Genomic DNA, 24,747 nt, shown 5'->3' with positions numbered 1-24,747 from the left:
CTTGCTGAAGAGACTGTCTTTATTACATTGGCTATTCTTTCCTGCTTTGTCAAAGATTAGTTGGCCATACGTTTGTGGGTCCATTTCTGGGTTCTCTATTCTATTCCACTGATCTGAGTGTCTGTTCTTGTGCCAGTACCATACTGTCTTGATGATTACAGCTTTGTAGTATAGCTTAAAGTCTGGGATTGTGATGCCTCCTGCTTTGGTTTTCTTTTTCAAGATTGCTTTGGCTATTCGGGGTCTTTTGTGGTTCCATACAAATTTTAGGATTATTTGTTCTAGCTCTGTGAAGAATGCTGGTGTTACTTTGATAGGGATCACGTTGAATATGTAGATTGCTTTGGGTAGTATCGACATTTTAACAATATTTGTTCTTCCTATCCAGGAGCATGGAATCTTTTTCCATTTTTTTGTGTCTTCTTCCATTTCTTTCATAAGCTTTCTATAGTTTTCAGTGTATAGATTTTTCACCTCTTTGGTTAGATTTATTCCTAGGTATTTTATGGTTTTTGGTGCAACTGTAAATGGGACTGATTCTTTGATTTCTCTTTCTGTTGCTTCATTGTTGGTGTATAGGAATGCAACCGATTTCTGTGCATTGATTTTTATATCCTGCAACTTTGCTTAATTCATGAATCAGTTGTAGCAGTTTTTTGATGGAATCTTTTTGGGTTTCCCATATAGAGTATCATGTCATCTATGAAGAGTGAAAGTTTGACCTCCTCCTGGCCGATTTGGATGTCTTTTATTTCTTTGTGTTGTCTGATTGCCGAGGCTAAGACTTCCAATACTATGTTGAATAACACTGGTGAGAGTGGACATCCCTGTTTTGTTCCTGACCTTAGGGGGAAAGCTCTCAGTTTTTCCCCACTGAGGATGGTATTAGCGTTGGGTCGCTCGTATATGGCTCTTATCATCTCGAGATATGATCCTTCTATCCCTACTTTCTTGAGGGTTTTTATCAAGAAAGGATTCTATATTTTGTCAAATGCTTTCTCTGCATCTATTGAGAGGATCGTATGGTTCTTGTCCTTTCTTTTATTGATGTGATGAATCACGTTAATTGTTTTGAGGATATTGAACCAGCTCTGCATCCAGGTCTAAATCCCACTTGGTCGTGGTGAATAATTTTTTTAATGTATTGTTGGATCCGGTTGGCTAATGTCTTGTTGAGGATTTTTACATCCATGTTCATCAGGGAAATTGACCTATAGTTCTCCATTTTAGTGGAGTCTCTGTATGGTTTTGGAATCAGGGTAATGCTGGCTTCATAGAAAGAGTTTGGAAGTTTTCCTTCCATTTCTATTTTTTGGAACAGTTTCAAGAGAATAGGTGTTAACTCTTCCTTAAATGTTTGGTAGAATTCCCCTGGAAAGCCATCTGGCCCTAGACTCTTGTTTTTTGGTAGATTTTTGATTACTAATTCCATTTCCTTACTGGTTATGGGTCTGTTCAAATTTTCTATTTCTTCCTGTTTCAGTTTTGGTAGTGTATATATTTCTAGGAATTTGTCCATTTCTTCCAGATTGCCCATTTTGTTGGCATATAATTGCTCATAATATTCTCTTATTATTGTTTTTATTTCTGTTGTGTTAGTTGTGATTTCTTCTCTTTCATTCTTGATTTTACTTATTTGGGACCTTTCCTTTTTCTTCTTGATCAAACTGGCTAGTGGTTTGTCAATTTTGTTAATTCTTTCAAAGAACCAGCTTCTGGTTTCATTGATCTGTTCTACTGTTTTTATGGTTTCGATAGCATTAATTTCTGCTCTAATGTTTATTATTTCCTGTCTTCTGCTGGTTTTGGGTTTTATTTGCTGTTGTTTTTCCAGGTCCTTAAAGTGTAAGGTTAGGTTGTGTCTCTGAGATCGTTCTTCCTTCTTTAGGAATCCTAGGCCTGGATTCCTATACACTTTCCTCTTATGACCACCTTTGCTGCATCCCACAGGTTTTGGGTTGTGGTGCTATCATTTTCATTGACTTCCATATACTTTTTAATTTCCTCTTTAACTGCTTGGTTAGCCCATTCATTCTTTAGTAGGATGTTCTTCAGTCTCCAAGTATTTGTTACCTTTCCAAATTTTTTCTTGTGATTGATTTCGAGTTTCATAGCGTTGTGGTCTGAAAATATGTGCGGTATGATCTCAATCTTTTTGTACTTACTTAGGGCTGATTTGTGTCCCAGTATATGGTCTATTCTGGAGAACGTTCCATGTGCACTGGAGAAGAATGCATATTTTGCTGCTTTAAGATGAAATGTTCTGAATATATCTGTTAAGTCCATCTGGTCCAATGTGTCATTCAAAGCCATTGTTTCTTTGTTGATTTTTGATTAGATGATCTGTCCATTGCTGTGAGTGGGGTGTTGAAGTCTCCTACTATTATGGTATTACTATCGATGAGTTTCTTTATGTTTGTGGTTAATTGATTTATATATTTGGGTGTTTCCACATTTGGCACATAAATGTTTACAATTGTTAGGTCTTTTTGGTCTATAAATTTTTTTAACGTTTTATTTATTTTTGAGACAGAGAGGTACAAAGCATGAACGGGGGAGGGTCAGAGAGAGGGAGACACAGAATCTGAAACAGGCTCCAGGCTCTGAGCTGTCAGCACAGAGCCCGACGCGGGGCTCGAACTCATGGACCGCAAGATCATGACCTGAGCAGAAGTCGGCCACTTAACCGACTGAGCCACCCAGGCGCCCCGGGTCTTTTTGGTCTATAGACCCCTTGATTATGATATAATGCCCTTCTGCATCTCTTGATACAGTCTTTATTTTAAAGTCTAGATTGTCTGATATAAGTATGGCTACTCAGGCTTTCTTTTGTTGACCATTAGCATGACAGATGGTTCTCCATCCCCTTATTTTCAATCTGTAGGTGTCTTTAGGTCTAAAGTGGGTCTCTTGTAAACAGCATATAGATGGGTCTTGTTTTCTTATACATTCTGTTATCCTATGTCTTTTGATTGGAGCATTGAGTCCATTGACATTTAGAGTGAGTACTGAAAGATATGAATTTATTGCCATTATGATACTTGTAGAGTTAGAGTGTCTGGTGGTGTTCTCTGGTCTTTTCTAATCTTTTGTTGCTTTTGGTATTTATTTATTTATTTATTTATTTATTTATGTATTTATTTATTTATATTGTCATCTTTTCTCCCCTCAGAGAGTCCCCCTTAAAATTTCTTGCAGGCTGGTTTAGTGGTCACAAATTCTTTTAATTTTTGTCTGGGAAACTTTTTATCTCTCCTTCTATTTTGAATGACAGCCTTGCTGGATAAAGAATTCTTGGCTGTGTATTTTTCTGATTTAGCCCACTGAATATATCCTGCCACTCCTTTCTGGCCTTCCAAGTTTCTGTGGATAGGTCTGCTTGCAAACCTGATCTGTCTTCCCATGTAGGTTAGGGACTTATTTTCCCTTGCTGCTTTCGTGATTCTCTCCTTGACTGAGTATTTTGTGAATTTGACTATGATACGCCTTGTTGATGGTCGGTTTTTCTTGAATCTAATGGGAGTCCTCTGTGCTTCCTGGGTTTTGATGACTGTGTCTTTCCCCAGGTTAGGAAAGTTTTCCACTATGATTTGCTCACGTAGCCCTTCTACCCCTATTTCTCTCTCTTCCTCATCTGGGACCCCTATGATTCTGATGTTGTTCCTTTTTAATGAGTCACTGATTTCTCTAATTCTTAAATCGTGCTCTTTTGCCTTAATCTCCCTCCTTTTTTCTGCTTCGTTATTCTCCATAAGTTTGTCCTCTATATCGCTGATTCTCTGTTCTGCCTCATCCATCCTTGACGCCACTGCATCTGTCCGTGATTGCAGCTCAGTTATAGCATTTTTTATTTCATTCTGGCTATTTTTTACTTCTGTTATCTCTGCAGAAAGGGATTCTAATTTATTTTCGACTCCAGCTAGTATTCTTATTATCGTGATTCTAAATTCTGGTTCAGACATCTTGCTTGTGTCTGTGTTGGTTAAATCCCTGGCTATCGTTTCTTCGTGCTCTTTCTTTTCGGGTGAATTCCTTCATTTTGTCATTTTGAAGGGAGAAAAAGACTGCTAAATTCTGTGGTTCTGGTTGTGCAGATTGTTGTGTTAGTCTTCCAATCAGTTTTCTAGGTGTGTAGGATGGTTTAGTGTTAGTCTGGCTGTATTTCATGGACGCGAGGCACACAAAAAGCTTCCATACTATTCCACCATCTTCAGAGCCATTTTTTTTTAATATTATTTCCACATTGGATAATCTTTGCCTCTTTGTGGAATATTAGTTGATCATACGCAATGTTTTTATTTCTGGATTGTCAATTATATCCCATTTATATGTATATCTGTCCTTATGCCAGTACCACACTGTCTTATCACTGCTTTGTAGTAAGTTTTGAGGTCAGGAAGTGTTAGTCCTCCAAATTTGTTCTTTTTTCAAGATCATTTTGGCTGTTTTGGGTTCCTTGAATTTCCATATCAATTTTAGAATCAGCCTGGCAATTTCTGAAAAAAGAAGAAAGCCAGCTGGCATTATAATAGGTATTATGTTGAATCTGTAGATCATTTTGGGGTGTATTACCATCTTAACAATGTTAAGTCTTCTAATCTATGAACATGGAATATTTTTCCATTTATTTACATCTTTAACTTCTTTCAATGATGTTTTATAACTTCCATTGTATAAGTCCTGCACTTCTTTTGTTTAATTAATTCCTAAATATTTTATTGTTTCTGATGCTATTGTAAGTAGAATTACTTTCTTAATCTTATTTTCAGTTTGCTCATTGCTACTTTATAGAATTTAGAATTGATTTTTATTTGTTGATCTTAAACTTATTTATCAGTTCTAATGGTATTTTACTGAATTCCCTAGGAATCTTATTTACAAGATTACATCCTGTACGACTAGAGATAGTTTCACTACTTCTTTTCCAGTCTTGATGTCTTTTATTTTTCTTGTCTATTTGGTTGCAATTTCCAGTACAGTGTTGAATGGCAGTGGTGAAAGTTGACATCCTTTTCTTGTCCTATATCTTAGAGGGAAGGAATCCAGTCTTTCACCAGTATGTTGTTATCTGTGGGTTTTTCAGAGATGCCCTTTATCAGATCGAGGAAGTTCCCATCTAGTTTGTTAAGTATAATTCTTTTCTACATTGCTGAATTAAGTTTACTAGTATTTTGTGATTTTTTTTTTTTACTTGTGATGTCTTTGGTTATGGGTATCACATTAATACTGGCCTCTTAGAATGAGTTGTCAAATGGTCTGTCCCCTTCTATTTTTAAAAGAATTTGTGAGAATTAGTATTAATTCTTCTTTAAATGTTTGGTAAAGTCCAGTGGTAAAACTGTCTAGGCCTGGGCTTTTCTTTTTCTATAGTTTTTAAAACTATTGCAATTACTTTATTCATTATAGGTCAATTTAGATTCTGTATTTATTCTTGAATCCATTTCAGTAGTTTTTCTGTCTAGAAAATTGTCCATTTCATCCAGTTTATCTAATTTATTGGCATAAGGTTGTCCATAGCAGTCCTTTGTAATCCTTTTTATTTCTCTAAGGTTGGTAGTGATGTCTCATTTTCCATTTCTTTTTTTTTTTTTTTGATTGAAAAGGAATCTGAGCTTTATTCAGGAGGCCTGCCACTAAGAAAGCAGACTCTTGTCCCCCAAGGCCAACTCTGAGGTTTCTGCCTCACCCAGGGATTTTTTTTTTTACATATATATATGAAATTTATTGACAAATTGGTTTCCATACAACACCCAGTGCTCATCCCAAAAGGTGCCCTCCTCAATACCCATCACCCACCCTCCCCTCCCTCCCACCCCCCATCAACCCTCAGTTTGTTCTCAGTTTTTAACAGTCTCTTATGCTTTGGCTCTCTCCCACTCTAACCTCTTTTTTTTTTTTCCTTCCCCTCCCCCATGGGTTCCTGTTAAGTTTCTCAGGATCCACATAAGAGTGAAACCATATGGTATCTGTCTTTCTCTGTATGGCTTATTTCACTTAGCATTACACTCTCCAGTTCCATCCACGTTGCTACAAAGGGCCATATTTCATTTTTTCTCATTGCCACATAGTACTCCATTGTGTATATATACCACAATTTCTTTATCCATTCATCAGTTGATGGACATTTAGGCTCTTTCCATAATTTGGCTATTGTTGAGAGTGCTGCTATGAACATTGGGGTACAAGTGCCCCTGTGCATCAGTACTCCTGTATCCCTTGGGTAAATTCCTAGCAGTGCTATTGCTGGGTCATAGGGTAGGTCTATTTTTAATTTTCTGAGGAACCTCCACACTGCTTTCCAGAGCGGCTGCACCAATTTGCATTCCCACCAACAGTGCAAGAGGGTTCCCGTTTCTCCACATCCTCTCCAGCATCTATAGTCTCCTGATTTGTTCATTTTGGCCACTCTGACTGGCGTGAGGTGATATCTGAGTGTGGTTTTGATTTGTATTTCCCTGATAAGGAGCAACGCTGAACATCTTTTCATGTGCCTGTTGGCCATCCGGATGTCTTCTTTTTTTTTTTTTTTTTTTTTTTTTTATTTATTTATTTATTTATTTTATTTTTATTTTTTTTTATTTTTATTTTTTTATTTTTTTTTAATATGAAATTTATTGACAAATTGGTTTCCATACCACACCCAGTGCTCATCCCAAAAGGTGCCCTCCTCAATACCCATCACCCACCCTCCCCTCCCTCCCACCCCCCATCAACCCTCAGTTTGTTCTCAGTTTTTAACAGTCTCTTATGCTTTGGCTCTCTCCCACTCTAACCTCTTTTTTTTTTTTTTTTCCTTCCCCTCCCCCATGGGTTCCTGTTAAGTTTCTCAGGATCCACATAAGAGTGAAACCATATGGTATCTGTCTTTCTCTGTATGGCTTATTTCACTTAGCATTACACTCTCCAGTTCCATCCACGTTGCTACAAAAGGCCATATTTCATTTTTTCTCATTGCCACGTGGTATTCCATTGTGTATATAAACCACAATTTCTTTATCCATTCATCAGTTGATGGACACTTAGGCTCTTTCCATAATTTGGCTATTGTTGAGAGTGCTGCTATGAACATTGGGGTACAAGTGCTCCTATGCATCAGTACTCCTGTATCCCTTGGGTAAATTCCTAGCAGTGCTATTGCTGGGTCATACGGTAGGTCTATTTTTAATTTTCTGAGGAACCTCCACACTGCTTTCCAGAGCGGCTGCACCAATTTGCATTCCCACCAACAGTGCAAGAGGGTTCCCGTTTCTCCACATCCTCTCCAGCATCTATAGTCTCCTGATTTGTTCATTTTGGCCACTCTGACTGGCGTGAGGTGATACCTGAGTGTGGTTTTGATTTGTATTTCCCTGATAAGGAGCGACGCTGAACATCTTTTCATGTGCCTGTTGGCCATCTGGATGTCTTCTTTAGAGAAGTGTCTATTCATGTTTTCTGCCCATTTCTTCACTGGGTTATTTGTTTTTCGGGTGTGGAGTTTGGTGAGCTCTTTATAGATTTTAGATACTAGCCCTTTGTCTGATATGTCATTTGCAAATATCTTTTCCCATTCCGTTGGTTGCCTTTTAGTTTTGTTGGTTGTTTCCTTTGCTGTGCAGAAGCTTTTTATCTTCATAAGGTCCCAGTAATTCACTTTTGCTTTTAATTCCCTTGCCTTTGGGGATGTGTCGAGTAAGAGATTGCTACGGCTGAGGTCAGAGAGGTCTTTTCCTGCTTTCTCCTCTAAGGTTTTGATGGTTTCCTGTCTCACATTTAGGTCCTTTATCCATTTTGAGTTTATTTTTGTAAATGGTGTGAGAAAGTGGTCTAGTTTCAACCTTCTGCATGTTGCTGTCCAGTTCTCCCAGCACCATTTGTTAAAGAGGCTGTCTTTTTTCCATTGGATGTTCTTTCCTGCTTTGTCAAAGATGAGTTGGCCGTACGTTTGTGGGTCTAGTTCTGGGGTTTCTATTCTATTCCATTGGTCTGTGTGTCTGTTTTTGTGCCAATCCCATGCTGTCTTGATGATTACAGCTTTGTAGTAGAGGCTAAAGTCTGGGATTGTGATGCCTCCTGCTTTGGTCTTCTTCTTCAAAATTCCTTTGGCTATTCAGGGCCTTTTGTGGTTCCATATGAATTTTAGGATTGCTTGTTCTAATTTCGAGAAGAATGCTGGTGCAATTTTGATTGGGATTGCATGGAATGTGTAGATAGCTTTGGGTAGTATTGACATTTTGACAATATTTATTTTTCCAATCCATGAGCAGGGAATGTCTTTCCATTTCTTTAAATCTTCTTCAATTACCTTCATAAGCTTTCTATAGTTTTCAGCATACAGATCCTTTACATCTTTGGTTAGATTTATTCCTAGGTATTTTATGCTTCTTGGTGCAATTGTGAATGGGATCAGTTTCTTTATTTGTCTTTCTGTTGCTTCATTGTTAGTGTATAAGAATGCAACTGATTTCTGTACATTGATTTTGTATCCTGCAACTTTGCTGAATTCATGTATCAGTTCTAGCAGACTTTTGGTGGAGTCTATCGGATTTTCCATGTATAATATCATGTCATCTGCAAAAAGCGAAAGCTTGACTTCATCTTTGCCAATTTTGATGCCTTTGATTTCCTTTTGTTGTCTGATTGCCGATGCTAGAACTTCCAGCACTATGTTAAACAACAGCGGTGAGAGTGGGCATCCCTGTCGTGTTCCTGATCTCAGGGAAAAAGCTCTCAGTTTTTCCCCGTTGAGGATGATGTTAGCTGTGGGCTTTTCATAAATGGCTTTTATGATCTTTAAGTATGTTCCTTCTATCCCGTCTCCTTTTCCATTTCTGATTCTAGTGATGAGGCTTCTAAAGATATGTCAATTTTGTTGATCTTTTCAAAGAACCAGCTTCTGGTTTCATTAGTTTTTCTATTGTTTTCCTATTGTCTAACTTATTCATTTCCACTCCAGTCTTTGTTATTCTCTACCTTCTACTTGTTTATGTTATTTTTCTCTTAACTAAGTTGGAAGTTCAGATTACTGATTTGAGATGTTTTTCTTCTTTCTTAATGTAGGTGTTTACAGATACAAATTTCCCTCTAGGCACTACTTTAGCTGTATCTCTTATGTTTTGGTATATTGTGTCTTCATTTTTATTCATTTTGAAGTATGTTCTGATTTTTCTTTTGATTTATTTTTTGACCTATTAGTTGTTTAAGGGTGTGTTTATTTTCCATATATTTGTGCATATCCCAATTTTTTTCTGTTATTAATTTGTAATTTTATTAAATTATGATCACAGAAGATACTCTGCATTATTTTATATTTTGAAATTTATTAAAGTTTGTTTTATGACCTAGCATATGTCTATCCTAAAAAATATTCTGTGGGTACTTACGAAGAATGTATATTCTGCTGCTGTTGAGAGGAGTGTTTTATAGATGTCTGTTAGGTCTAGTTGGCTTACAATGTTTTCATTTTTTAAATTTCCTTATCTTCTGTCTAGTTGTTCTAAGTACAATTCATTTTTATGAAGTTCAAGAATACCCAACTATATCAATAATTGCATTGTATATAAATGGTCTAAATCAGAGGTCAGGGAACGTTTTTTAACGTGCCAGTAGTGAATATTTTAGGCTAACAGGTCATACAATCTTGGACACAACTACTCACCTCTGCTGTTGTCACAGGAACACATGGGCCATATTTAAACAAAGGACATGATTGTGTTCAAATTAAACTTTATTTGCAAAACAGGCAGTCAGCTCACAGATTGTAGTTTGCTCACCCCTGGTGTAAACATACCAATTAAAAGATGAAGAATGTCAGATTGGATAAAAATCAAGACCCAACTACATGCTTTCTATTTTTAAAATAACACTTAAATATGAAGACATAGATAGGTTGAAAATAAAAGGAATTGGAAAAGGTACACTAAACAAATGCTAATAAAACGAAAGCTGGAGTGGCTATATTAATATCAAAATACAAAAATATGAATTCAAAGGGATACATGCACCCCAATGTTTATAGCAGCATTATCTATACAAAATTAATAAAGATACAAATTAATAATGTCAAGAATGAAAATAGAGGCATCACTACAGATCCTACAGACATTTTAAAAGATGATTAAGGACTATTATGAACAGCTATATGCCCATGACTTTGACAGCTTAGATGAGATGGATAAATTCCTTGAAAGGCACAAACCAACAAAGCTCCCTCAAGAAGAAATAGATAATTTGAATAGTCCTATACCCATTGAATTTGTCGTTTAAAATCTTCTAACAGAAAACTCCACTAAGGAAGTCTGCCAACCATTTAAAGACAATACCAGTTTTATTCAAACTCTTCCAGAAAGAAGAGGGAATACTTCCCAGCTCACTTTATGAGATCATATTTACCCTGATACTAATACTAGACAAAAAATATGATAAAAAATTATGAACCAATATTCTTCATGAAAATAGATGCAGAAATCCTCAACAAAATATTAGCAAGGTGAATTTAGTAAAATTTGAAAAGGGTAATAGACCATAAGCAAATCAGGTTTCTCCTAGGTTCAATATTGTAAACTCAATTAATTTACCATATCAACAGATTAAGTGAAAAGATTGAACATACATTTATGATTTTTAAAAAAGCTCTCAGGAAACTAGGAATCGTAGGGAAGTTTCTCAACCTGATAAAGGGTATATACAAAAATTAAATCACAGCTCATATCATATTTAATGATGGAAAACTGAATGCTGGGACACGTGGGTGGCTCAGTTGGTTGAGCATCCTTTGGCTCAGGTCATGATCTCGTGGTCTGTGAATTCAAGCCCTGTGTCAGGCTCTGTGCTGACAGCTCGGAGCCTGGAGCCTGCTTCGGATTCTGTGTCTCCCTCTCTCTCTGTCCCTCCCTCACTCATGCTCTATCTCTCTCTCTCTGTCAAAAATAAATAAACATTAAAAAACTGAATGCTTTCCTTCTAAGGGCAGGAACAAGTCAAGGTTTTCTATTCTCAGTCTTGTTCAACATCATTCTAGAAGTCCTAGCCAGTGCAATAAGGCAAGCAAAAGAATGGAAAAAAGACATAGAGTGAAAAAGAAGAAATAAAACCACCTGTATTTGCAGATTACATGATTGTCTACATAGAAAATCCCAAAGAATCTACAGAAAAGTTACTGAAATTAGTGAGTTTTAGCAAGTTACAGAATACAAGGTCAAATTTTCAAAAGTTGACTATATTTCTGTTATACTAGCAATGACATTCAAGAACAGGCAATAGCAATCAATAGGAATAGAAACCAAAATAGTCGTTAACTCTGCTAAGGTGATTTTTTTAACATTTATTTTTGAGAGAAAGATACAGAATGTGAATGGGGGAGGGGCAGAGAGAGAGGGAGACACAGAACCTGAAGCAGGCTCCAGTCTCTGAGCTGTTAGCACAGAGACTGACAAGGGGCTCGAACCCACGAACCATGAGATCATGACCCGAGCCAAAGTCGGATGCCCAACCGACGGAGCCACCCAGGTGCCCCAATACTAAGATGATATTGACTGGAAAGGAACACAGATGTTAGAAGTGTTCTATATCATGATCTGGGTAATGGTTATATGGGTTAAACATCTAAAAACTCAATAAGCTGCTTGTTTAAGATGAACATGCTTCATTCAGTTTATTTTATCGGTGCTATACCTCAAAACTTTTTTTTTTTAAATTCAGTCTAACAAACATGGATGAAAACTATCTCATATCATGTGTTATATGCACCTGATATAATATTCTGCCCATGGTGATACCCAAGAAATATTGACTGACTAAATGAAACGATTTGGAAACTCTCTTTTACTTTGCTTGAAATAAAACCACAGTTAGTTTATACAGCACTGTATCTTTCAGTTAACTCAGTCATTAAAGTGAGGCAGATAAACATTGGATTTGGATTGAGGCAGATGAACAGCAGGACTTTTTCAGGCTATTCAGGAACATCATGGCAATAATTTCAAGAAATGTAAGCAATGCTACTGAATGCATTATAGGGTGCTGAAAGAATTGGTGAGTTTATAGATTTAAAAATATAAAAAATCTGGGTTGCCTTGGTTGGTTAAGTTGGTTAAGTTTCTGACTCTTGATATCAGCTCAGGTCATGATCTCACAGTTCATGAGATCGAGCCCTGTATTGGACTCTGCACTATGCAGAGCCTGCTTGGGATTCTCTCTCTACCTCCCTCTCTCTGCCCCTTCCCCTCTTGTATTCTCTCTCTCTCTGAAAAAAAATAAACATTTTTTATAATTTTAAAAATGTAAAAAATCTATATACAGAACCTGGGACAGTCTTCAAATTGTAAATAAAATTAATTTTCCTCAACAGGAAAATCTCCCCAGAAGAGAGCTTGGAATAGAATAATAAAATGTAATCACAGAGAATGTTGCATTTTTGCCTCCTCCTTAGGGAACTTCTCAGGTGATCCATGTGAGACACTGCTTCTGCTGTATGAGTTTGAAGTTAAAGCCAAAATGAATGATCCATTACTTGACAGTTTCCTGGAATCACTGTGGGAACTGCCTCATTTGGAATGTAAAACATTTGAAACAATTGCCTGTAAGTGCTATATTTATGTTTTTGGTAGCCTGGTACCTACCCATTTAGATTGTAATACTTTTTATTCCAGTCTCTATTCTTCATTCTTTGCCCTTAGATGGGAAATAATAATAATGTTTCTCCTTCTCTAATGGCATTCTTGAACTGTCATGTATTACAATCATTTATGCATTTATCTTTTTATTTATATGAGACTATAAACTCCTTAAGGTCATGAAAAATAAGTGCTTGTATTTGTTGTACTTATAAACCTGAGTGAAGTGCATTAATCATAATCAATGCTCATTCTAGGTGTGGAATTGAATTATATAACTACACAGTAGAGGGAGCTTAACCTTCAGAAAGTTAGTTTTACTCAGGTAGCTAGAAATGACAGTCAGCTGCTTCACTAATCAAAGGTAATGCAATCTCAGCAATTTATTAAAGTGTACAAAGAGGAGCACCAGGCTGACTCAGTTGGTAGAGCATGTGACTCTGGATCTTGGGATTGTAGGTTCAAGCCCCATGTTGGGTGTAGAGATTACTTAAAAATATAATCTTTCCCCAAAAAAAGTATACAAAGAAATACTGGTAATATTTTTTAACACAATTACCACTCTCAAATTTTTGGTTGGGCTCTAAGTAAGTAGTCGTTGGGGTCTCAGAACCTGTATGGGAATATGCTGCAGGAAATAACCTAATTATTTTCCCTTTTTTCTCTCTCACCCTCCTTGGGAGCCTATGTGTGGTTAATAAAGGTATTAGATAGCCCCAGGTGCACAAAGGTCACATTTGCCTTTCCTTATCTTGCAAGACAAAATTCTAGAGACATGGAGCCTGTGGTGTATACTTTGTAGACATGTGATGGTGACCACTTCTCCTTGTATAATGGATCTCCAATTACAGAGGCCTGGTAAATGCATTTGGAAGTTACAAGGTTTGTCATCCCCGACACTCACTCTCATGTCAAGTGATTCCTGTTTATAGTATCAGACCAAAGCAGTATATTGTATAAATCTGTTTTTGATTATTGCTCTTTTACTGGTATGCTTTTTGTTTCCATCTTGGTGTGCCCCTCCTTGACTCTGGTTCATAAGATTATTGCTTTACCTGTATGACTATGTGTAGGGTCACAGAAACAGTAGGTTCTCTTGATGTTTGCTGAATAAAAGACAATCCTGATAACCCTACCATATTACTTTGCCCAGAAACTATACACTTTCTCTGAAAGCCACCATGGACTCATCATTTCATTAAATTAATTTTTGTGGTTTTTTTTTTTGTTGTTGTTGGTTGATTGGTTTGTGTTCATCTGTTTCAGGCTAGTTTCATTAGAAAAATCAAGTTGTAGCCTGGAATGAAAATGGTGATGGATGAGACTATGGTGTTCACAGCCTTTTTTCTTTCCCTCCTATAGTGTTAGCAGTGGAAAAGCCTGCACACTATCCTTCCATTGCTCTGAAGGCCTTGAATAGGGCTTTATTGCTCTACAAAAAGAAACAATCAATTGATGCTGTGAAATACAGGTTAGTAAATGTAACTCAACACTGAAGCCAAGCTTTTCGATAGTCAAAAGAGCTATATAAGTCATCAATCATACTCAACTGGTCCAGTTTAAAAGTTGATCAGGGGGGCACCTGGGTGGCTCAGTCGGTTAAGCGTCCGACTTCAGCTCAGGTCACGATCTCGCGGTCCGTGAGTTCGAGCCCCGCGTCGGGCTCTGGGCTGATGGCTCAGAGCCTGGAGCCTGCTTCCGATTCTGTGTCTCCCTCTCTCTCTGCTCCTCCCCCGTTCATGCTCTGTCTCTCTCTCTCTGTCTCAAAAATGAATAAACGTTAAAAAAAAATTAGAAAAAAAAAATAAAATAAAAGTTGATCAGGGGCACTCCTGTAAACTCGAACTAAAAAGCCCTCAGAACAGCTTCATATTTAGAGTTGTATTATAGGCCAAGAATTAGTTATGTCACAGAGTCTGGTTTTCCCAAAAGGGAAAAAAAGGGAGAAAGTTGCTTCTTTGTTGTGAGACTATATATATGATAAAATTATTGAATACCTTTCAGAGATTAATATTGAACAAACACCAGTGTATCCACCACCCAAATTTAACAAATGTTGACATTTTGCTAGTTTTGCCCCAGACGTTTATTTTTCCTAAGCACCTTTCTTTAAGGACCAATAAGTGCTGTACATCATAATACAAAATATTATTTATTACATATTTTATGTTTTCTGTACCTAGACATGGAGGAAAATGATGCTATGTGAGTTTTCTGTGGAAAACTTTATTACAGACTTTCTTTTCTGAGACATGAGAAACAGTTCTCCTGGAATTATTCCCAGGTTAAATCCCAATTTCCTTGCCCATTTGAGGATATAAAGAAATGCTTTAAAGTGCCTATAGATTGAACCAGCTCATAAAATATAATAAACAGCCACTACTCCTTGATGCAGGAAACTAAAAAAAGGTGAAAGAAACCATAGGCATAATAAAAAGGAGGATTGGTCAGCCCCTTTTATAGCTTCAAAAATCTGTCTTCTGAGGTTGGAGGCCAGATAAAAATGAGGGAAGAACAGAAGTGTTTTGAAGCTCGTAGTCTGGGATGAGATCCAGATTTTACTTATCTTAGCCACAAAGCCAATGATTTATTTCCTTATGGGATGAGTTTTCTCTTTTTGATTTCAGCAAATGTGTGCGAAACTTGATTAACCTCTTGGTGCCAGATGGGGTGCCAAGTACAGAACTCTGTCCCCCAGAAGAAATTTGGGGTTATTTTGAAGATGCTCTGAGCTTTATTAGCCACACCGTAAGTCAAACAGTGATATTAAGCTATCAGCTAATTTTAAAGAACTGTCTTTTGTGTTAGAAATTACACAGAATTAATGCTTTCTGGTATGAATTTTAGGGTAAATAAATTCATATTACAATATACTTAAACATTATAAAATTTCCCTTGGTTTATGAAATATAAATAGTTAAAAGTAGAAAGTTTCTGATACAAGTATACTATGGATTAAGTGAGAATAACAGTACCACCTGGTATTTTAAATTATTTGTGTTTTCAAAACCTGGTAGAATTGTTACTTCCCAGTGAGGTACTAAGCCTTTGAAAAACATTGTTATTCCTTCCATTTCTCAGAGGCAGGTAATAGAGAAGGAGGAACACTGAGGACCTGTATTTTAGTCCCTCCTCTGTTGATTTTTTTCTTTTCAGCACAGGTTTATTCAATGATTTTTAAATTAGCTTTATTGAGGTGTGATTTACATATCACAAAATGCACCCTTTACATGTGTACCATTCAGTGATTATAGTAAATTTATAGTGTTATGCAACTGTCACCACAGTCCAGTTATAGAATATTTCTATTACCACAAAGTTTCTTCTTACCTATTTGCAGTCAATCCCTGTTCCTACCTGCAGGCCCAGGCGACCACTGATCTGCTTTCTATCTCTGTAGATTTTCTCTTTCTGGACCCTTGATATGAATGAGACCATGCAATACGTGATCTCTTGTGTGTGGCTCCTTTCAATTTAGCATAATATTTTTGAGGCTGGTGCATGTTGAAGCATGTATCAGTATTTTAATCCTTCCTATTGCTGAATAAATAGAATATTATATTCTACTTAATGGGATATGTCACATTTCTTTTTGCACTCACTCAATAGCTGGTAGACATTTGAGTTGGTTCCACTTTTTAGCTATTATGAATAATACTGCTGTGACATTTGTGTACAAGTCTTTATGTGGACATATGTTTTCAGTTCTCTTGAATACATGAATTTCTGGGTCATATGGTAACTTCATGTTTAACTTTTGGAGGAGCTACAATCTGTTTTCCAAAGTGGTTGCACTATTTTACATTCCTACCAGCAGTGTATGAGGGTTCTAATTTCCCCACATCCTCATCAACACTTGTTACTGTCCATCTTCTTTGTTATAACCATTTTAGTAGGTGTGTGGTGGCAGCGTGTTGTGATTTTGATTCACATTTCCTTGATGGTTAATGGTGTTGATACTTTTTTTTATGTGTTTATTGATCATTTGTCTACCTTCTTTGGAAAAATGTCTATGGTTATTTTCCCATTTTAAAAATTGGGTTCTTGGGGCGCCTAGGTGGCTCAGTCGGTTGAGCGTCCGACTTCGGCCCAGGTCATGATCTCGCGGTCCGTGGGTTTGAGCCCCGCATCAGGCTCTGTGCTGACAGCTCGGAGCCCGGAGCCTGTTTCAGATTCTGTGTCTCCCTCTCTCTCAGACCCTCCCCTGTTCATGCTCTGTCTCTCTCTCTCTCAAAAATAAATAAACATTAAAAAAAATTTAAAAAAAAAGAAAAAGCTTTTAAAAAAAATTGGGTTCTTGTTGAGTTGTAAGAATTATTTATATATTATAGGTATAAATCCTTTATCAAACATACAGTTTGTAAATGTTTTCTCCCAATCTTTGGCTTGTCTTTTCATTTTCTTAATGACATCATTTGAAAAGCAAAAGTTCTAAGTTTTTATGAAGTCTAATTTATCAGTTTTTTATTTTATGGTTCATATTTTGGCCATGATAAGAAATCTTTGCCTGTCTCAAATTTACAAAGATTTTCTCCTGTGTTTTCTTGTAGAAGTTTTTATGTTTTTATCTCTTAAATACATGTTTATGATCCATTTTGAGTTTTCAGTTTTGTTGATGGTGTAAGGTAAGTCTTTTATTTGTTTGACTTTCCATATGGATATCCTTCCTATGCTGTTTGACTTCAGTTTTCTCATTTGTAAAATGGAAATAATACCTTCTCTGATTCCCACACTGAGGTTTTAAGGATCAGTTGAAATAACAATATGTGTTGTAAACCTTATATAAACAGCTCATACACATGTAAGGTGGTATTGTTATTATAAGGGAGCTATAAAATATTAAGGTTAAATGACTTGCTTAAAGTCACTCAGAAAGTCATTATTTGAGTCCATGTTAATAACTGAGGATCCTGACCCTGCTTTAGGCTCAGTTACCTCTTCATATAAAAATATCTGCAATCCACAGCAGATGGCAGAACGATATAGTAGGGTGACAACCTGGTACAAACCAGCATCGACTTCAAAAACCTAGAATTCTCCTGGAGCTATGTAATTATGGCCTGTGTGAATTTAAGTTTTAAAAAAAACTTTAGCATTGAACATTTTGGATGTGTATATTTTTTTACTTTCTTTTGGGAAGAAGAGAAAATTCTATTTCTAAGCCATGAGCCTCATCTGGACCTTCAGATGTGTTTGCCATAGTAACTAATACAAACTAAAATTAAATTTTACTGTAAATCCAAATTGATCCATTTCCATAGTCTCTATATAAGGCCGAAACTACTCTGAGCATTTTTGTGCCACTTATATTCTGTCTCTTACTGTTCCATCTCTCTGGCTCTTGGGTTTCCTGCTGGAGAGCTTAATGTTTTTTCTACTTTTTTGATAAGTCTCCCATCCATTATTGCTCATCCCCTGAAACATGATGGGAAGATACACTTTCTTATACAGAGATTATTTTAGTAATACCCTTGGCTCTTTATAGAGTATATGTTGCTTTTTCCTTTCAATTGGATGTGTTGTGTATCTCCTTTGTTTTAAATGCTTGAGAGAAAATTCTGCCCTTGTTTGACTTTTCTAATGACCAGGCACTCATTCATTATTTATTGAGCAGATAGCCTTTATCAAATGCCTCCATACTTGGCAAAATGGCTATGGCACAGATATAAAACCTCGTGTCTCACAGTATCATGCTTTATATTTTACAAAGCATTCTTACCTCCATTATTTCATATGATCCCCTCCTTCCCCCCCGCCCAGCAATTCTGTGAAGTAGAGAGTGCTGTATTATTAACCTTGACAATGAGGAAATTTTTAAGATTTAAAAAAGTCAAGTTACCACATTGGTCATATAGTGGTGAGCATAGCTGCCTTCCAAAAAAGTCAAGTTACCAATTTGCCTAAGGTCATATGGTTAATGAATGAGAGGACTAGAACTCAGATCATCTGACCTCAGTTCCAGGGCTCTTTCCACCAGAACAGACATCTTCCTTACCTGCTCTTACTAGGATTCAGTTCAAAGGAAAAGGCTCAAGTTGGTATTCAGAAGCTACTGCCAATGAAAAACCAGGTTGGATGACTTTTATGCTTAAGCAGGCAAGATTATATACAGTAGGTTGATGTTCTAGATTATTTTTAAGAGAAAATGGATTGCTCTGGTTGTTTTTCTAAGTTAAAATTTTATTTTGAAATGACTGTAGATTCACTTGCAGCCATAAGAATTAAATATAAGAGATCTTAGATATGCTTTACCCAGTTTCCCCCAGTGGTAAAATCTTATAAACAGTATCGCAACCAGGATGTTGACATTATTACAGTCAAGACACAGAACTTTTCCATCACAGGGGGATACCTCATGTTGCCCTTTTATAGCGTCCACCCAATTCTTTCCCACCCCAGCCCCTCCTTAGTTCTTGGCAACCATGAAGCTATTATCGATTTCTATAATTTTGTCATTTCCATAATGTTCTATCAATTGAATCTTACAGTATATAATTTTTGAGATTAGGAATCATATAGTATATAACCTTTTGAGATTAGCTTTTTGTCAGTCATTAGAATTCTCTGGAAATTCTTCAAGTTTCAAGTTGTTGGTTATATCAGTATTTCATTTCTTTTTTTGCTAAGTAGTATTCCATGTTATGGATGTAGCAGAGTTCGCTTAACCATTCACCTATTGAAGGACATCTGCGCTGTTTCCAGTTTGGGGCTATTACAAATAAAGCTGCTGTCAACATTTGTGTACAGGTTTTTGTGTGAACATGAGTCTTCATTTTTTTGGAATAGTACCTAAGAAGGCAATTGCAGGCTCATATGGTAATTGCATGTTTAGATTTTAAAGAAACTACCAAACTGTTTTCCAGAGTGTCTGTAACATTTTACATTCTTGCCAGAAATGTGTGAATAATATGGAATCTCTACATCCTTGTCAGTATTTGGTGTTGTCACTTTTGTTTTATTTTAGCCATTCTGATAGGTGTATCACAATATCTTACTGTGTTTTTAATTTGCATTTCCCTAATTGCTAATGATGCTGACCATCTTTTCATGTGCTTATTTGCTATCTGTATCTTCTCTGGTGAAATGCCTGTTCATGCCTTTTGTCCATTTTGTAATTGGATTGTTTTGCTTGTTTACTGTTCAGTTTTGAGAATTCTTTTTTAAAATGTTTATGTATTTATCTTTGAAAGGGGGGAGAGAGAGAGAGCAAGTACGTGAATGGGGGAGCAGCAGAGATTAATGTTTATGTGTTATACCTGTTTCCGTCTTTTTACTTTCAGCCTGCCTGCAATTGTATATATTTTTTAATGTTTTATTTATTCTTAAGAGAGAGAGAGAGAGACAGATCATGAGCGGGTGACGGGCAGAGCGAGAGAGGAACACAGAATCTGAAGCAGGCTCCAGGCTCTGAGCTGTCAGCACAGAGCCCGATGCAGGGCTCGAATCCACAAGCCATGAGATCATGACCTGAGCTGAAGTCAGATGCCCAACCAACTGAGCCACCCAAGTGCCCCTAAAATTGTATATTTGAGGTGAATTTCTTGTAGACTGCATATAGACAGCACATTTTTTAGTCCACTTTGCTAATTTGTAAAAATTTTTTTTAATGTTTATTTATTTTTGAGAGAGAGAGACAGAGCACGAGTGGGGAAGGGGCAGAGAGAGGAGACACAGAATCCGAAGCAGGCTCCAGGCTCTGAGCTGACAGCACAGAGCCCCATGTGGGACTTGAACTCATAAGCCATGAGATCATGACCTGAACCAAAGTTGGATGCTCCACCGACTGAGCCACCCAGGCGCCCCAACTAATCTCTGTCTTTTAATCAGTATGTTTAGATCACTAATCTGTTAGGGTGTAAGTCTGCCACTTCATTTTTTTGTTTTTTGTTTTGTTTGTTTTGTTCTGTTTTTCATTTCTCTTTTCTCTTTCCTGCCTTCCTGTGAATTACTTGAACATTTTTTAGAATTCCATGTTGCATCATCTGTAGTATTATTAACTGTATTTCTTTGTACAGCTTCTTTTTTAGTGGTTGCTCTAGGTATTACAGAGTGCATACGTGTGTGTGTGTGTGTGTGTGTGTGTGTGTAAAACTTATTACTGTCTACTTTTGTCATCATGTTACCAGTTCAAGTGAAGTATAGAAACCTTACTTCTCTTTACCTTCCCCCACTTATAATTGTCCTAAATTTTCCTGTACCTACATTTAGAACTACATCAGTGTTATAATTTTTACTTAATCCTTCAACCATAATTTAGAAAACTTGGGATGCCTGGGTGAGTCAGTTGGTCAAGCATCCAACTTTTGATTTTGGCTCAGGTCATGATCTTGCAGTTTGTGAGATCAAGCCCCAAATTGGGCTCTGCACTGTCAGTGCAGATCATGACCTGAGCTTAGGAGAAGCTTGGGCTTCTCTCTCTGCCTCTCCACTGCCCATTTGTGCCTTCTCTCTCTCTCTCAAAGCAAATAAATAAACATTTAAAAAATATAAATAAAATAATTGAGAAAACTCAAAAGAAGAAGGAATTGTATTTTATTGTATTTACATATATAAAAATGCAGGCTTACCATTTTCTTTCTTCCTTTTTGATGTTGCAGGGTACCTTTTCTATCATTTCTTTTGTTTAGAGAGCTTCCTTTAGACATTTTTTTAGAGAAGCTCCGTTGATAAATTCTCATAGTTTCTCTTTGTCTGATAATGTCTCTATCCCCCCTTCATTCCCAAAAAATGTTTTTGTTGGTTATAGCATTCCAGGTTGATGATCCTTTTCATTCAGTACTTCAAAAATACTGTGCCACTCCTCTCAGGCCTCCAAGGCTTCTGGTGAGAAATCTGCTAATCTTCAACTTGTTTTCTCCCTATAAATAGTGTTATTTTTCTTTGACCTCCTTCAACATTTTTCCTTTGTCTTTGGTTTCAGAAGCTGGACTGTGATGTCTCTTGGGTAGATTTCTTTGGGCTTGTATTGTTTGGGGTTCACTCTGCTTTGTGAATCTGTAGGTTTATATCTTTGCCAAATTTGGTAAGTTTCCAGATATAATTTCTTTGAGTACTTTTCAGCCCCCACCCTCTTTCTCCTTTTTCTGGGACTCCAATGAAAGGAAGGTTAGAACCTTTGTTATTGTTCCACGAGTCCCTGGTGGCTTTATTCTATTATTTTTTGCCTATTTCTCTCTGTTGTTCAGATTCAGCAATTTCTGTTGTTCTGTCTTTGAGTTCACTGATCTTTCCTCTGCCTCCTCCATTCTGCTGTTGAACCTATTAGTGGAGGTTTTTGTTTCAGCTATAATATTTTTCAGTTCTAAGATTTCCATATGATCTTTATATCTTCTGGGTTTTTTTCTGAGACTTTCCATTTTTTTCTATGAACTATGTACATTACTGAAGCATTTTATGATTTTTTAAGTTTTAATTTATATTTTTTAATTTTTTAATGTTTATTTTTGAGAGAGAGAGTGAGACAGAGTTTGAGCAGGGGAGGGGCAGAGAGAAGGAGACACAGAATCTAAAGCAGGCTCTGAGCTGTCAGCACAGAGCCCACCATGGGGCTCGAACCCACAAACTGTGAGATCATGACCTGAGCTGAAGTCGGATGCTTAACCACCTGAGCCACCCAGGCACCCCAGTTTTAATTTAAGTTGCAGTTAGTTAACATACAGTATAATATTAGTTTCAGGTGTACAATTCAGTGATTCAACACTTCAGTACAATATCCAGTGATCATCATAACAAGTGCATTCCTTAATCCCCATCACCTATTTAACCTATCCCCCTCCCTCCCCTCTGGTAACTGTCAGTTCTCTATAGTTAAGAATCTCTTTCCTGGAGCACCTGGGGGGGCTCAGTCAGTTAAGCATCTGACTCTTGATTTCACCTGAGGTCATAATCTTACAGTTCATGAGTTCAAAGCCCTGAATCAGGCTCCACGCTGACAGTGCAGAGCATGCTTGGGATTCTCTCTCTCTGTCCCTCCACTTGTTCTCTCTCTTTCTCTCTCCTTTAAAAATAAATAAACTGTAAAAAAAAAAAAGACTCTGAAAAAAAAAACAAGGAGAACAGATTCTTTGAAAAAAACAAAAAGAATCTTTCCTGTTTGCCTCTTGTTTTTCCCCCTATGATTGATTGTTTCTTAAATTCCACACATGAATGAAATTGTATGGCATTTGTCTTTTCTGACTGACTTATTTCACTTAGCATAATACTCTCTAGCTTTATCCACATCGTTGCAAATGGCAAGATTTAATTTTTTTGATGTTTTTATTTATTTTTGAGACAGCACGAGCTAGGGAGGGACAGAGAGAGGGGGAGACAGGAACCCAAGTGGGCTCTGTGCTGACAGTAGAGAACCTGATGCAGGGCTTGAACCCACAAGCCATGAGATCATGACTTGAGCCGAAGTCAGACGCTTAGCCAGCTGAGCCACCCAGTGCCCCAAGATTTAATTCTTTTTGATGGCTGAGTAATATCCCATTGTATGTATATGTGTGTGTGTGTATGCACACACCCCCTCTTCTTTATCCATTCATCAGTCATTGGACATTTGGGCTCTTTCCATAATTTGGCTATTGTATATAATGCTGCTGTAAACATCAGGGTGCACGTATCCCTTCGAGTTAGTATTTTTGTGTTCTTTGGATAAATACCTAGTACTGTAATTGCTGGATCATAGGATAGTTCTATTTTTAACTTTTTGAGGAACCTCCATACTGTTTTCCAGACTGTCTATACCAGTTTGCATTTCCATAAACAGAGCATGAGGGTTCCTCCCCATTCTCCATAGACTCACCAACACCTATTATTTCTTGTGTTGTTGATTTTAGCCAATCTTACAGGTGTGAAGTGGCATCTCATTGTAGTTTTGATATGTATTTCCCTGATGATGAGTGATGTTGAGCATTTTTCATGTGTCTGTTGGCCATCTGTGTGTCTTTGGGAAAATGTCTCTTCATGTCTTCTGTCCATTTTTGTATTGGCTTATTTGTTTTGAGGGTGTTGAGTTTTACAAGTTCTTTATATATTTTGGATACTAACCCTTTATTGGATATGTCATTTGAGAATATCTTCTCCCATTCTATAGGTTGCCTTTTGTTTTGTTTCCTTCACTGTGCTATAATGGTTACTTGAAAATCTTTGTCAGATATTGACATTTCCCTAACCTTGGTGCTAGCATCAATTGATTTAATTCAGTTTTGAGTTCTTCCTGGCTCTTGGTCTAATGAGTGGTTTTTTTTTTTTTTTATTGAAACCTGGACATTTTCATATTATGTTTCTGAAATTCTGGATCTCATTTAAACCTCTGTTTCAGCTGGATTTTTCTGACACTGCTATGCCAGGGAAGAGAGTATGACCTTATTACTTCTAGGTGGAAGTAGATGCTCAGGTTCCCCACTTGGCCTCCATTGATACTTAGGGTGGAGGATTCCTTGTTACTGCTGGGTGGAGATAGTATCCCACATGGTCTCCATTAACACCATGATAGAGGTGGCCTCATTATCTGCTGTGTGATGGTGAAAGTCCTGCCTCTTCATGAGTGTTTACAGACTTTGTTCCTCCTTTGTTCCACCTTCTCTGGGGGTGGAAATGTAGGTTCCACTGATATTTCAGGGGGTAGGTGAATGCCTTATTACCAGCCATTGGATATGAAAGTCTTGTCTCCCTATCTGGCCTTCTGATACTATGCAGGGTGCCTCCTTACGCCCTCACAAGGGGAAAAATTTAGGCTCCCCAGTTAGCTTTTTCTGTAGTGGGTGGGACTGGGATCACAGGCTTTTCTGTGATGTTCAGCTGTATTAGAGCCGTTAATGTCTAAAGGTTTTCTGTCTTGCATTGCTGCCCTTTTTCTGGTCCTTTGTCTAGAGAGAACAGTCTTTTCTTGGGGCTTTGGTTTGTCTATGCCTGTTGGCATCTGTAGCACCAACTCTGAGCTATATGAAGCAAATAAAAACCCAGGGAACTCACCACTGTATCATTCCTTGGCCCCAAGGTCTCTAGCCAATCTTTCTTCTCCCTACCTTTCAGTCTCCTTGTGTTTATGAATAGTGTCTTTTTTGAGTCTTAAGTTTATTTTATGTCTAGGGTTTTAGTTGTACTTAGTAGAAGGGATAGGGATGAGTACATCTACTCCATCTCATAAAAGTGGAAGTTCCCTGGTTCA

General features: G+C 37.2%; 1 protein-coding gene across 1 annotated transcript in view; it reads left to right on the top strand.

Annotated features, from left to right (window-relative positions):
• The window catches only part of TEX11 (testis expressed 11), a 230,554-nt gene that overhangs the window by 195,746 nt on the left and 10,061 nt on the right, over positions 1-24,747 (top strand). Inside the window, exons 25-27 of the mRNA XM_030304808.1 lie at positions 12,410-12,559; positions 13,956-14,064; positions 15,221-15,341. Of these exons, the coding sequence (XP_030160668.1) occupies positions 12,410-12,559; positions 13,956-14,064; positions 15,221-15,341 (380 nt within the window). The remainder of the gene's footprint in view (positions 1-12,409; positions 12,560-13,955; positions 14,065-15,220; positions 15,342-24,747) is intronic.

This window comes from Lynx canadensis, chromosome X (assembly GCF_007474595.2).
Source record: "Lynx canadensis isolate LIC74 chromosome X, mLynCan4.pri.v2, whole genome shotgun sequence".
Classification (NCBI taxonomy): Eukaryota; Metazoa; Chordata; class Mammalia; order Carnivora; family Felidae; genus Lynx; species Lynx canadensis.
This window is presented reverse-complemented; position numbering and strand designations above follow the sequence as displayed.